General features: G+C 38.1%; 2 protein-coding genes, 1 long non-coding RNA gene and 1 other non-coding gene across 4 annotated transcripts; 1 reads left to right on the top strand and 3 right to left on the bottom strand.

The window, feature by feature from the left end:
• Positions 1 to 77: 77 nt before the first annotated feature.
• LOC122072616 lies at positions 78 to 1,377 on the bottom strand. The gene is made up of 2 exons (XM_042636980.1): positions 856 to 1,377; positions 78 to 768 (listed from the first exon to the last, which is right to left on the bottom strand). Exons 1-2 carry the CDS (start codon positions 1,366 to 1,368, stop codon positions 526 to 528), a joined length of 756 nt encoding a protein of 251 aa, XP_042492914.1. The 5' UTR covers positions 1,369 to 1,377; the 3' UTR covers positions 78 to 525.
• Positions 1,378 to 1,729: 352 nt separating this feature from the next.
• Positions 1,730 to 2,713, bottom strand: LOC122074160. Its single transcript, XM_042639019.1, has 3 exons — positions 2,384 to 2,713; positions 2,092 to 2,293; positions 1,730 to 1,965 (listed from the first exon to the last, which is right to left on the bottom strand). The coding sequence occupies exons 1-3, from the start codon at positions 2,711 to 2,713 to the stop codon at positions 1,730 to 1,732; spliced, it is 768 nt and encodes a 255-aa protein (XP_042494953.1).
• A 690-nt stretch (positions 2,714 to 3,403) lies between these two features.
• Positions 3,404 to 4,944, bottom strand: LOC122072787. The gene is made up of 3 exons (XR_006138587.1): positions 4,663 to 4,944; positions 4,494 to 4,589; positions 3,404 to 3,793 (listed from the first exon to the last, which is right to left on the bottom strand). It is a non-coding gene; the product is annotated as an uncharacterized LOC122072787 (long non-coding RNA).
• Positions 4,945 to 12,946: 8,002 nt separating this feature from the next.
• Positions 12,947 to 13,053, top strand: LOC122075019. The gene has a single exon (XR_006139157.1). It is a non-coding gene; the product is annotated as a small nucleolar RNA R71 (small nucleolar RNA).
• The last annotated feature ends 748 nt before the right edge of the window (positions 13,054 to 13,801 follow it).

Genomic DNA, 13,801 nt, shown 5'->3' with positions numbered 1-13,801 from the left:
TAACAGCTAACTCATTTGTAATCTTTTTCCTAAGATCATCTATCTGTCTTCTTCTTTCTGCTAAGCTTATACTAATGTGAGCCGGTGGTACATAATCTTGAATTTCTTCAGGCTCCTCATTCCACCAATTTTCACCAAACTCCTCAAAATTCTTGTCTGCAATTTCTTCCTCCCGAATGAAGTTGTGAAGTGCACAACAAGCAATGACGATGCATGTTTGGGTGTTCAGTGGAAAACATGGCATTTTGCTGAGAATTGGGAATCGCTTCTTCAAAGAACCAAAACTGCGCTCTATGACATTCCTAACAGAAGAGTGTCTATTATTAAATAGCTCTACTGCTGTCCTTGGACGTCTATTCCTATAATCATTTAGATGGTATCTTTGTCCTTTGAACGGCGTCAAGAACCCAGTAGTAGATGGATAACCAGAATCAACCACATAATATTTATCTAGCACGTAAAGTGAAAAGTAATGAATCAACACAATATGTAAAATAGAGCATAATCAACTGGTGAGGTTAAGATTTAGAATGTACCAGGTGGAGGATGAGGAAATTCAAATTTAGGGTTATTCAATGCCTCATTGAATACTCGACAATCATTTGCAGAACCCTCCCAACCAGCGTACACAAAAGTGAATTTCATGTCAAGGTCACATGCACACATAACATTCCAGGTCGTATCTCCTTTCCTTCCTCTGTACGGTATTTGTTTGGGTAGAGGTACAGAAGCACTAACATGAGTGCCATCAATCGTGCCAATGCAGTCCTAGTACCAATACATGGATATTCATCAAATCAAACCACGTATAACCACAAAACAACATAATCATTGTTTTAATTATAAGCAACATACCTTGAAGAAAGGATAGAGCTTTGGTTTTTCAAGAATCTGTTTAGGGCAACGACTGAAGTTTGGAGGTTTGATATTCTCTTGTCCCAGTAGTATGAAAGCACGTAACACTTTCTTAAAGTGTTCACCTATAGTGTTAAGAGAACGCTGAAAGTGTTCTGCTATGTCTCTATACCTATCATTGTGACCAACGATAGATATAAACATTGCCAACTGCTCATCCACTCTTAAATATCGACTATCTTCCAACCAACCATGTTGTCGCATTAATGCTTCAAGGTTGAGGAAGACATGGCGTTCCATTTTATACTGTTCATAGCATCTGTCTACATGTCCATTTAGAACCTCACTCACTCGCTCTGGTCCTGTCAATTTACTATCTCGTATGGGCTCTCTAATGTATAATGAATCACGTGCTTTCATCAACAACATCATACACATCATGATTTCTGCATCAGTGTCATCCCTTTCCATTTGTTCAATGTGTTCCCTAGATGCGATTATTCTCTGATCCATTCCTATAATATAAAATTAGAAATATGCAAACACATCAAACCACAATTTTGAACAAATATCCAAGACATCAAATACTACAGTTAAAAAAATAAGTCAAGACACAATCATCCAAGACACCTTAAAAAAAAATGAAGGAAAACATAGCAAACCATCAAAGTTAAAAGTAGTGTCAAGGTACAATGAACAAATATTAAGGACATCAAATACTACAGTTATAAAAAAAAGTCAAGACACAATCATCCATAACATCTTAAAAAGTGAAAGAAAACATAGCAAACCATCAAAGTTAAAAGTAGTGTCAAGGCACAATCCAAGTAGAGTTATCAATCTATCTAATTAAAAGAACTTTTCAAGAAGCAAACTACTGAAGGGTAGGAAGGAGTATTGACTTCCGATGAGGAGGGCAAGAAATTAATGCTTCTCTCCATTGCGGGTCAGCCATTAACTTCCGAAGTGCTTTCTCGTATAGTGCTTCATCTAACTCATATCCTGACTCAAGCACCTCCATGGCCCTAGTAATCCCGTACATCTGTTCCGCATTTTGGGTTGAAGCAGTGGACATGCTCACATCTCGTTCTACCCTTGATTTACTCATATCTTGAATTGCCTTGCATGCCATTGACCAATCATTAGACTTGCTCCTCCTCCTTTTCGCATTTGGAGTCCTATCATGCCTATGCTTAGTAGCTGGCCTTTTTTCCACTGCTTCAGTTTGAGTGTCACCTAATGGAATAACTTCATCAGCAGAACTTGACTCATCACAAGACTCAATCATATTCCTAGCATCATCGGCCCCCATAGTTTCCAACACGGTAGTTTGAGTCCCACTTCCTTCGCCGTCTAAATATGTATCACCAAATACCATACATAATTCTGGCCATTGTGGTAGTCCATGCTTCTTAAATCGTGCCCAAGTAGGGTTATCCTAATAAATAAAAAATACGCATAATCAAATACTTGAATTGATATATCCTGACATTTCAAAATACTCAAATTAAATACAAATTGAGCATACCTTAATATGCGATTCCCAGATGGATTCATCATCAACAGTACAAGTTCTTGAAGCAGTATCCCAACCAAAATCAGTTGTCTCCAATAGCTTCTTAAACTGACTATAATCCTGTCTTAGTTTGTTCACTTTGTTCTTCAACTGTACAATGGCACAGTTGACCCTAGTTTTTTCTTTGAAGTTATTGGCAATGTTGTTCCAACCAGCTTTATTAAAAGTCGAAGTAGTCTTATTTCCTTTCTTAACTTCCTCTACCATCAGAACAATAAGGGTGCCTACATTTGCTTGGCTCCATTTTGCAGTCTCATTAACTGTTTGTTTTGAAGTTAACATTTTCTCACTATTTTACCAAAAAAAATAAAAAAAGAACATGAATTTAAAATCCAAATTGAAAACATTGATTTTCACCAAGGCACCCTAACCCTTAATCTATGAAACCCCTATGACCTTACTCACACAGGGCTTTCAAAGGCCTTCAAATGAGGTTTTGAATACATATTGGGCTGTACTAAAATGAACCAGTGGCATTCACAAGAAAACTAGCAGGAACATGAAATTTTCAGGCATATATAATACCAACAAATGGCTATTTTGGGAAACTTCACTTCAATTCACTCCAGTAATAAATTAGAAAGATGTTATATGCCTATTCGGAAGTGATTTTATGATCGCACCATATTAAAAATGAAGAGTGAGGAAAACTTGTCCAGAAAGATGAAAGAAGTTTCAAGGAAAAAGATTTAGTTGCAAAGGGAGAAGCAAATGCAACTGATGCAACTAAAGTCAGTGATTGTGCTAAACCTTCACGTAATGGTAAGAATAAAAGCCACAGGATGGTCCCACACTAATTATTGTAGCATGAATCTATATTATTTCCTTGTCAGGCTAACCAAGATGGCAGCAGAAAATTTACTATGTATTTCACAGCATTCACCCAACAAATAACACATATCTACTTCTATCTCAATTAGATTATTACAGGCATGCATACTACTACCAGGTTCAAACAACTCCACACTCCTATTATTGTTCCCCCATGTTGTCAATGAGTGAACATCATGGTTGAAGTTATGTGAAACATATTACACCAAATAAACATTAAACATATTAAGCAGAGGTTTTATTCCATGGCCAATTATCTTAATCATCTCAGAATATCAGATCCACAATACTCTTTGCAACCTAAGCACCTGCACTTCCTTCACATGCGACTCAGATTGCCAAGGCCCCCACCACCACAGGAATCTGAAGTGCGATATGGATCTGTGCTTGCTAACAGAACCTTGTTAGCATAATTTTTTATCTATCCTGTGGCTGAGTTGCTTGATCATGGGTCATATGTGCCATCAGGCCCATCACAAAAGATTCTCATAGCTGTGCATGCATCAGTGGTAAATCCAAAGTACTGCTGTCCTGCTCAATTGCAGTTTTGGAAAGCATCAAAAGAGTTGAAAAATTGCATTCTAAAGGCCATTGTTTATGAGATGCATAACAATGGATGGATGGGTACCTTTATGTCTATAAACAATATGATTTTGTGCTATAAAAATCTGATGCATTATAACTGCAGCTGCACTTAAAAAAAAATTCTATTGTTCAATGATGTCCAGAGCAGTAGAGTCTAAAGATGATGAACAACCTTCTTGACATAATTATTAGTGAAGAAACCAGGCTGAACTCCTATAACTGAACATTGCCACAGGTGACAGGCAATTACAATACAACATGAGATGTTTCAAAGTTCCAAAATGTAGAGAACATCGGACAAAGAGGGTTAATGTATATTCCCTCAATTTATCGGTTGTTGGTGAAGCCCTCCAAACAAATTTCCAAATAAAAGATTCTGCAGTGTGAACAAATAGGGAAATTTCAATTCCAACTTTTTTTCCACATCTCTCTCTCTCTCTCTCTGGAATTTCCGCACTCTCTCTCTCTACAATTCCTTTTTTCTCTTATCCATTGTGATTTAATTACCGAGCACAGAGACAAAATAACACAGTGATCTTTCAATATATACAACCCAGCAAAGATCTATGAACAGTGGTAATGGGAAGAACATCTAGATGCAAATTATTCCAATGAAAATCAGCAATTTTCACTGATATCTGCTCACCTGTCTTAGTTTATCAATGCCACTTAGTTTATCAATCCCAGTGGTAGCAATGAAATCAGGAAGTTGAAAAGGCTATTTCTCAATACCCCGCTTCCCCTGCAAATACGTCACAGAAACATATGAGGGAGAAGCTCTTCAAAAAAGTAGCAGAAATAAATCAAGAACATACCCAAAACGAGGAGTGATTCCAAATTTTCCAATAGTCCAGATGTTAAGAACAGTGTTGTTGAAGGAGAAGAAGGCCCACAGAGAGTGAAAAAGTTTAGATTTTTCAGAGATGAAGGCACAGAGGAAGAGGGAGAAGAGATCAAGAAAGAAAGGGAACGAGAGTGAGAGAAAGAGAAAGAGAAAGAGAAAGAGAAAGAGAAAGAGAAAGAGAACGAGAAAGAGAAAGAGAGAGAGAGAGATCTTGCAATACAGTTTCGTGCACAGAGGAACCTTGAAGGCTCGAACTCGCTGGAACAACAGAAAACCAGTGTTTGAGATTTAAAATGTAACCGCAAGCGTACGAATCAGTGTAGCTACGGGTCGAACACAGGGAGAGCAGCCACCTTATTTTTTTATTTCTTTTAATAATGCGAAAGTGAACTGATTAATGGTTGTAATCTAATTCTAATTACCGTCCTAAAAATAACGTCCTAACCATTTGTCATCTAAGAATTTAAAGACGCAAGCCACACAATTAAAATTAAATAAATAAATAACTAAAAGTAAACAACCCACGCAATTAAAAAAAATAATAATAAAGGAAAAAAATGCTGAAATAAAAATAAAGTAAAAGAAAGGGGATAAAGCTAGAGAGAGACTCACAAGCAGGTTTCTCTACTTAGCCCGAGGGATGCATCATAATATGAGCTTCCCTACTTGACCAGAGAGTCACTCTTACAAGGGTTTCTCTACTTGGCTTTAGGGAAAGGGAGACAATTAAAATAAAAGCAATAAATTGATGGTTCTATGGCCAGGAGGGGCAAAACCAACACATACACTAGCCATGAACCTTGGGGGAGAGGGATAGCAATAATGTAACGACTGAAAATAAAAATCCTAAATTAAGAAAGAAAGGGTAGTCAGAAGAAGGAATGAGAGGGGGGAGAGAAGACTACTGAAGGAGCCTACTTACTTGAATCAATGCTTGAACTTGAAAAAAAAAATTGCTCCACGGCTCATGATCTTGTCACCTAGATCTAAGCCTAGAACTATAACTTAAAAAATTACAACTCAATTGCATAAATCATAAACATAAAAAGGCTGAATAAAAATAAAAGAGTGCTTGCATTAATTGAAATAAAAAACTATTACAAAAGTGATTAAAGCAAAAATAGAGAAGAACTAAAACTAAAGAGAGAAAGAGGAAGAGAGAGAGCAACTAAAGAAAACTAGAAGAAGAATGAATTGTGTCTCCTCCTCTTACATGAGTTGTATTTATAGGGAATGGAGAGGTAGGGTAACAATTTTCTTTTTCCTAAAAGAGAGAAACCCACAATTGATTGTGAGATCTTTTGAGACCAAAAGTGCTAAGGTGGAGGAGAGAGAAGAGAGAAATAAATTTTGAGAAATTTCCTATAATTTGTTTGCTTATTTTCTTTCCTTTTTTTTTCTAATTTATTTCTCTTCTTCTTCTCCCTCCAAGGAACGATTTTCTTCTTCCTTTATGTGATTTGGCCAATCTTTTGGTGGGTGATGATGTGGAGGAGAGAGAAGATTTGGACAATCTTTATTTCTCCCCTTTTTTCTCTTTCCTTTTTTTTTTCTTCTCTTCTTGTGCAGGAACCCTTCCACGATTTTGCTTTAAGTGAGTGAAAAGCAGAAAATCTTCAACAAAATTCTCTAAAAAAAACAACCATAAGATTCGAACTTGAGACCTCTTGGTGAGCAAGGGAATTTTGTACACCATAGCTCACCAACTACGCTAGGTAGTTGTTGTTACCAAAAACAAATCTTTAATCACTTAAGGATGTGGTCCATCGATCCTTGTTGGCATTTGGAGTATTCCTTGTACCTCTGGGACAATTGCAAACGGGCTGGTTCTGCATCTCGGTTCAGTTCTGATCCATTATTCTTTTTCTGACCCGAAAAAGAATAATCATTTGTACGGGTGACCAAACGAATGTGTACTTTTAATTGAACACGTCCATCTTGCTCAGAATTTCGTCCTCTTCGCAACCATGGAAAGAAATAGGACCTCTTTACGTGTAAAATTGAAGATATGGCTCCCGATAGTCCTTAAGGCCTTGAAAATATAAAACCTGCAAAAAGAGAGTAAAACCCAAGGTAGCTCCATTCTAAATATGTAAAATGTATGTTTTACTACCCTAGATTTCACACATAAATGTGCTCATCAGAATTCCCCCACACTTAGACTTTGCTAGTCCTCGAGCAAAACAAAAAGAAAAAGAAAAAGAATAAAGATCAAAAAAACTAACTCACTTTCGTAGGAATCACGGTTGCACTTAGCATGTGCAACAAGCCTTTAAACCCCTAGGTCACCCCTAGTGGACGAGTTGTGTCTCGTGGGTGTTTGCAGTGAATATACACCCAAAATTCATAATAAACAAATCCTAACTTTGGCTAAAGGTAAGGCTCATACCGATCCGGAGCAAAGATAATTTCTCTTACAAGGGACCCCCACACTTGAACTTTTATTACCCTTTATCAATTTCAGGCACTAGCATATTTATTAATTTGGAACTCACCTCGTCTCTTCCAAAACATCCTTATCTTAAGGCAAAACCACTTGTGAAGAAATAGGGAACCAATGACTAAGGCGTTGGAGTGTTTTTGACCAAACATGTTACCAAGCATTATTGACATTTGCACATTTTTTTTCTCTTTTTTTTTTCTGCTTAATAAACTCTATTCTACTCCACTACTTTTGGCCTGAATGACATGGTGGAGCAAACACCAGACACCCAAGTTACTATGTAGCTTCGCTTTTTGCATATGTCCACAAAGGCAGTGATGCTAGAGTTACTTCAGAAGTTTCCTCCCAAGGAATTTCGATCAAGACACCACGCTTCCTGAGGCGCAATGCCCTGTCTAGTTCTAAGGGAATCAACTCTTATTCTTTTTTATACCACATTTCACATTTCATTTAAAATTGTGCATTTGTCAACCCATGCCAAATTAAAAAGAAGGTCTCAACTCCAAATCAAAAGTACAAGGAACCCACAGACTTACATATGGTCCATCACCATAAAACAGGGGTCTCTTATTTTTCAAAAGAAAGTCTCATCTCAAGACACATGCTTGTTTCTTTCTTCTCAACAGGGTTTTATGTATTCAAAATGGGTACCTTAGTCAAAACTTTTATTTTCATACATCAAGCAACCGAATGGTATGATCATTAGCCAAAAGCCAAAGTAGGACTTCATCCTTAGCAAGCTCAAAAATAAAAAGAAAAACAAACAAAACAAAGTGAAAAAAACAAAAACTGGTTTCCCTCCCCCACACTTAAGTCATGCAATGTCCTCAATGCATGGAAAGAATTAAAAGCAAAGACAATGCAAGGGGGTCATACCTGATTAAAAGTTAGTCATCAGTGTAAAGAGGTTCATGGAGATCCATGACCTCTTCACTACTAGTATTAGGAAACTCGAGGAACAATTTCAAACGCTGACCATTAACCTTCGAAATTACCCCTGTTCCTGGATTCAAAATCTCCACAGCCCCATGGGGATATACATTATGGATAATAAATGGGCCATCCCATCGGGATCTAAGTTTACCAGGAAAAAGATGCAATCGAGAGTTGTATAATAAGACCTTATCACCAATTGCAAAAGATTTATGCAGAATGTACTTATCATGGAAAGCTTTGATATTTTCTTTGTAAATCCTAGAACTTTCATAGGCATCATTCCTAAGTTCCTCCAACTCAGATAGTTGGAGCCTACGATTGAATTCCCGCATCAGACAAATCAAAGTTAAGCTTCTTAATGGCCCAAAAGGCCTTATGCTCCAACTCAACTGGTAAGTGACAAGCTTTTCCATACACCAAACTGTAGGGAGACTGACCAAGGTCGATCTTGAATGCAGTCTGATGGGCCCATAAGGCATCAATGAGCCTAAGGGACCAATCCTTACGGTTGGGATTAATAATTTTCTCCAAGATTTGTTTGATCTGCCTATTAGACACCTCCACTTGGCCACTAGTTTGGGGGTGATAAGGGATAGATAACTTATGAGTGATCTCATACTTTTTCATTAGGGCCTCAAAAGGCCGATTACAAAAATGAGTACCCCTATCACTAATTATTGCACGTGGTGCACCAAAGCGGGAAAAAATGTTCTCTTTGAGAAACTGGACCAACACTTTGTGGTCATTAGATTTACAAGGTATGGTCTCTATCCATTTAGAAATATAATCAACGGCCAAAAGTATGTACAAATTCCCAAAGAAATTAGGGAATGGTCCCATAAAATCAATGCCCCAAACATCAAAGATCTCAACTACTAAAATGGGGTTGAGAGGCATCATGTTCCTTTTATTGATACGGCCAAAAGACTGGTAGGCGGGGCAAGCCTTGCAAAAATCAAAAGCATCTCTAAAAAGAGTGGGCCAATAAAATCCGCATTGGAGAACCTTTGCGGCAGTCTTCTTAGGTCCAAAGTGTCCACCACATGCATGATCATGACAAAAAGAGAGAATGGAATGTTGCTCATGATCATGAACACATCGGCGGATAATCTGATCCGGACATATCTTAAACAAATAAGGATCATCCCAGAAAAAGTGCTTAACTTGGGAATGAAACCTATACTTATCTTGGGTGGACCAGTGATCCGGAGTCACACCTGAAACTAAGAAGTTGACAATGTTAGCAAACCATGGTTCACTGGACATTGTAAATAATTATTCATCTGGAAAGTTCTCGTTAACTGGAGAACCAACAGTCAAGGAATTGGGAAGCCGGGATAAATGGTCTGCAACTAGGTTTTCAACTCCTTTCTTATCCCTAATTTCTAAATCAAACTCTTACAAAAGTAAAACCCACCTAATGAGACGGGCTTTGGCATCCTTCTTCTGAACTAGGTATCTGAGGGCAGAATGATCAGTATATACCACTACATGTGAACCAACTAAGTAAGACCGAAATTTTTTTAATGCAAACACAATAGCTAAAAATTCCTTTTCAGTGGTTGTATAATTGAGTTGTGCATCATTTAAGGTCCTACTAGCATAGTAAATGACAGTGGGCAACTTATTAATCCTTTGACCCAAGATTGCTCCTATGACAAAATTCAAAGCATCACACATCAGTTCAAAAGGTTCAGTCCAAACAGGTGGTTGAACAATGGGTGCATTGGTCAACTCCTTCTTAAGTTGCTTGACGGATTCTAGGCACTCTTTGGAAAACTCAAAAGTCTGATCTTTGGCAAGTAATGAGGTGAGAGGTCGGGCTAACTGACTAAAGTTCTTAATAAACCTTCTGTAGAAGCCTGCATGCCCTAGAAAAGACCGAACATCCTTAACAGATTGAGGAGGTGGGAAATTATCAATTAAATCCACTTTGGCTCTATCTACCTTAATTCCCTCCTTGGATATTACATGGCCTAAAACAATACCAGATTTAACCATAAAATGGCATTTCTCCCAATTCAAAACCAAATTCTTAGATATGCACCTTTTCAAAACTAGGGAAAGATGATGAAGACATTCAGAATAGGAATTCCCATGAATTGAAAAGTCATCCATAAATACTTCTAAGAATTTTTTGACCATGTCAGAAAAAATACTCATCATGCATCGTTAGAACGTAGCAGGGGTATTGCAAAGCCCAAAGGGCATACGCCTGTAAGCAAATGTTCCATATGGGCATGTAAAAGTGGTCTTATATTGGTCCTCTAAAGCAATTGGGATTTGGTTATAGCCGGAATATCCATCAAGAAAGCAATAGTATTTATGTCCAGCTAACCTCTCTAACAACTGGTCAATGAATGGTAATAGGAAGTCGTCCTTCTAGGTTGCCGCATTCAACTTCCTGTAGTCAATGCACATACGCCATCCTATTTGGATACAGGTAGGGATCAACTCATTATTGGCATTAGGAACTACAGTCACACCAGACTTCTTAGGCACTACGTGAACTGGGCTTACCCATTGGCTGTCAGAAATAGGATAAATTATTTCATGATCCAAGCACTTTAGGATCTCTTTCTTAATGGCTTCCATCATTACTGGGTTAGCTCTTCTTTGGGGTTCCATGGATGGTTTGGAATCCTCCATAAGATGTATATGATGTTGCACAATAGAAGGACTTATACCCTTGATATCAGTCATGGTCCAACCTAGGGCTTCCTTATTGTCTTTTAACACTTTAAGTAACTCCTTTTTCTGGCTAGAAGTCAAATTTGAAGAAATTATTACAGAAAGAGTCTGGTCAGGCCCTAGGAAAACATACCTCAAATTAGATGGCAACTCCTTAAGATCTAACTTAGGGGGCTCAACTATGGAAGGTTTGGGAATGGAATTGGAAAAGGGTCCTAAGGAGTCCTAAGGGCTCCACAGGTGTGTGAAGACTCAAGACTTCATAAAAGAAATTTTCACTATCATCATCCAACTCATCCATGCACTCTTGGAATTCTGAATCAAAATCAATATCAAAGTTGGTAACTAAATCATTAGAAAAATCCAGAAAATCCTCAAGCATATTGATCTCTTCTTCCATATGTGGTTGCTTGCCAATCCTAAACATGTTAAACTCAACAGTTTGGTTACCAAAAGATAATCTTAGGAAACCATTCCGGCAATTGATTAATGCAACACTGGTAGCCAAGAATGGTCTTCCTAGAATTATAGGGATCTCATCCTTGGTTGAGAAGGGCTTAGTATCTAACACAATGAAATCAACAGGGAAAATAAATTCCCCCACCTTTAGTAAGACATCCTCAACCATCCCTTTAGGAATCTTAATAGACCTATCTTCCAACTGAAGGGTAGTTCCAGTGGCTTTCAATTCTCCCAATCCTAGTTGCTTGTACACATGGTAAGGTAAAAGATTCACACTTGCGCCAAGGTCAAGTAAGGCATGCTCAATATAGGTGTTGCCTATGACACAAGATATGGTAGGGCTCACTGGATCCTTATACTTGGCTGCTATAGGCTGAGTAATTATGGAACTAATGTTACCAACCAAGAACCTTTTTTTGGGCACACTAGTGATACGTTTGTGAGTACACAAATCTTTTAGTACATTTGCATAGGCGGGGATCTGGGATATGACATCCAAAATAGGGATGTTCACTTCTACCTTTTTTAAGACTTCTAAAATTTTATCCATGGAAGCAGTCTTCTTTTTGTTTACCAAGCGATTAGGAAATGGGACAGGATGAACATAAGGACTGCTAGGGATTTGCCCCTGTTCAGAAGAATCATTTTTTATTTCCTCAACCAAATCATCTTTAGTTTAAGAAAAATCTTTAGATTCATCAGACGAACCTGGAACAAGAGGCACACTTGTGTCCTCAACTGAAGAAGAGTTAACAGGAGTAATAGATGGGGAAGATTCAAAAATACTATGTTGGTACTCTCTACCACTCCTAAGGGCATAAACAACATTACATGGTTAGAGGCCCCTTGTTGGGTCTGAACTTGTACTATATTCAGTGGTGCATTAGTTGGTCCTTGTGAACTAACAGGCTGATGATGCTTAGGGTTAGGCTCTGGTTGACTGGGTAAAGTTCTTTTCTCCCTCTCACGCATAATTAAGACAACTTGAGTGAGTTATCTCGTAAGATTTTGATGGCTTGTCATGAGGAGGGCCATATTTTTTTCCAAGTCACTAATTCTACTTGCCTCTTCAATGTTGGTAAACCCAGGGGGTTGCTGATAAGATGATAGGAGAGGGGCCCTAGGAAAACTCGTCTGAGGTCCTACATTTGACCTAGGAAAAGTATTTTGGGAAAAAGATTATTGTGCAAAGGGAGGCCTTTGGGATCCAGGTTGACCTTGATTATAGAAATTGGAAGGTCCTACTTGGTTGCTCTGATTCCAAGAGAAATTTGGGTGATTTCTCCATCCTGGATTGTCGGTGTTACTATATGGATTATTCTAGTATAAGGCATTAACACTATCATTAGAAGTGCCCCTAGAGGTGTTGGGGCATTCTTCTATGACATGTCCAGGGGACTGACACCAAGTACAAATCTTAACCAAATTGACTGATGATGGCTCTCTAGGAACAATAGTCTCAATCCTCTTAATTAGGCTATCCAAATGGGCTTCCTTGGCTACTATCCCATCTACAAAATATCTTTTTCCTCCTGTGGTTCTTTCACTCTCTTGGGTTGATTCCCACTCACGGGTTTTTTCAGCTAAGTCAAGTAAGAATTCCCATGCCTTTCCTTCATCTGTAAAGGATGTGAATCTCTCAGGGCACATCATAGACTCTATCATTTGTTTAGTTGGGTAATCAATACCCTCATAAATTATTTGACATAAATGCCATAGGTCTAGGCCATGGTGAGGGCATTCTTGGAGTAGACCCTTGAATCTCTTCATAAGTTTGGAAAATAACTCACCAGGCTTTTGCCTAAACTGAAGGATATCACTTCTAAGCTTATTGGTCTTGTGAGTTGGGAAAAACTTCTTAAGGAAGACAACTGTGAACTATTCCCATGAGGTTATAGAATTTATGGGTAACCCATAAAACCACTTCTTAGCTTGGTCTTTCAATGCGAAAGTGATAAACCTAAGCGTAACAGCATCATCAGAAAGCTGTTGGATCTTAATTAGAACACATACCTCTTCAAATTCCCTTAGAAATAGGTATGCATCCTCAGAGGTCAACCCATGGAAGTGGGGCAACATAGTGGTGCCCTGGGCTTGTGGAAGAACTATGTAGGAAGGTTGGGTTGTTCTAGCAGGGTAGAACCTATCTTTCAGAGATTTAGGTGAAGGGTTTTGCTGTTGGTCTCCCATATTTAAGGGTTTTAAAGAGAGCAAACGTATTGAGTCACTACTTGTTGGATCTCTTCTTTCTAACCGATTCTTAGTATTACGTACCCACTTAACACTCATGCAACAGAAAACTACCCACAACTAAATAAGACAAGCACAAAAGAATGGATAGCAAAACTTTTTTTTTTATTATGATTTTTTGATTTTTTTTATTCTTCTGATTTTTTTTATTTTTTTTGGCTTTTTGGGAGCTTACCGGCAGGGATCCGGGGTTGCTCAGATCAATTCCTAAGGTACTGCTACAGGGCGAAACCTGTCTTTATCATACTGTGAGGCATGGCGACCTCCACCGATACAACTAATATTACAAGTTGTTCTTCTCAGGAATTCAATAAAAGAAAAGGAAAAA

This window comes from Macadamia integrifolia, chromosome 3 (assembly GCF_013358625.1).
Source record: "Macadamia integrifolia cultivar HAES 741 chromosome 3, SCU_Mint_v3, whole genome shotgun sequence".
Classification (NCBI taxonomy): domain Eukaryota; kingdom Viridiplantae; phylum Streptophyta; class Magnoliopsida; order Proteales; family Proteaceae; genus Macadamia; species Macadamia integrifolia.
This window is presented reverse-complemented; position numbering and strand designations above follow the sequence as displayed.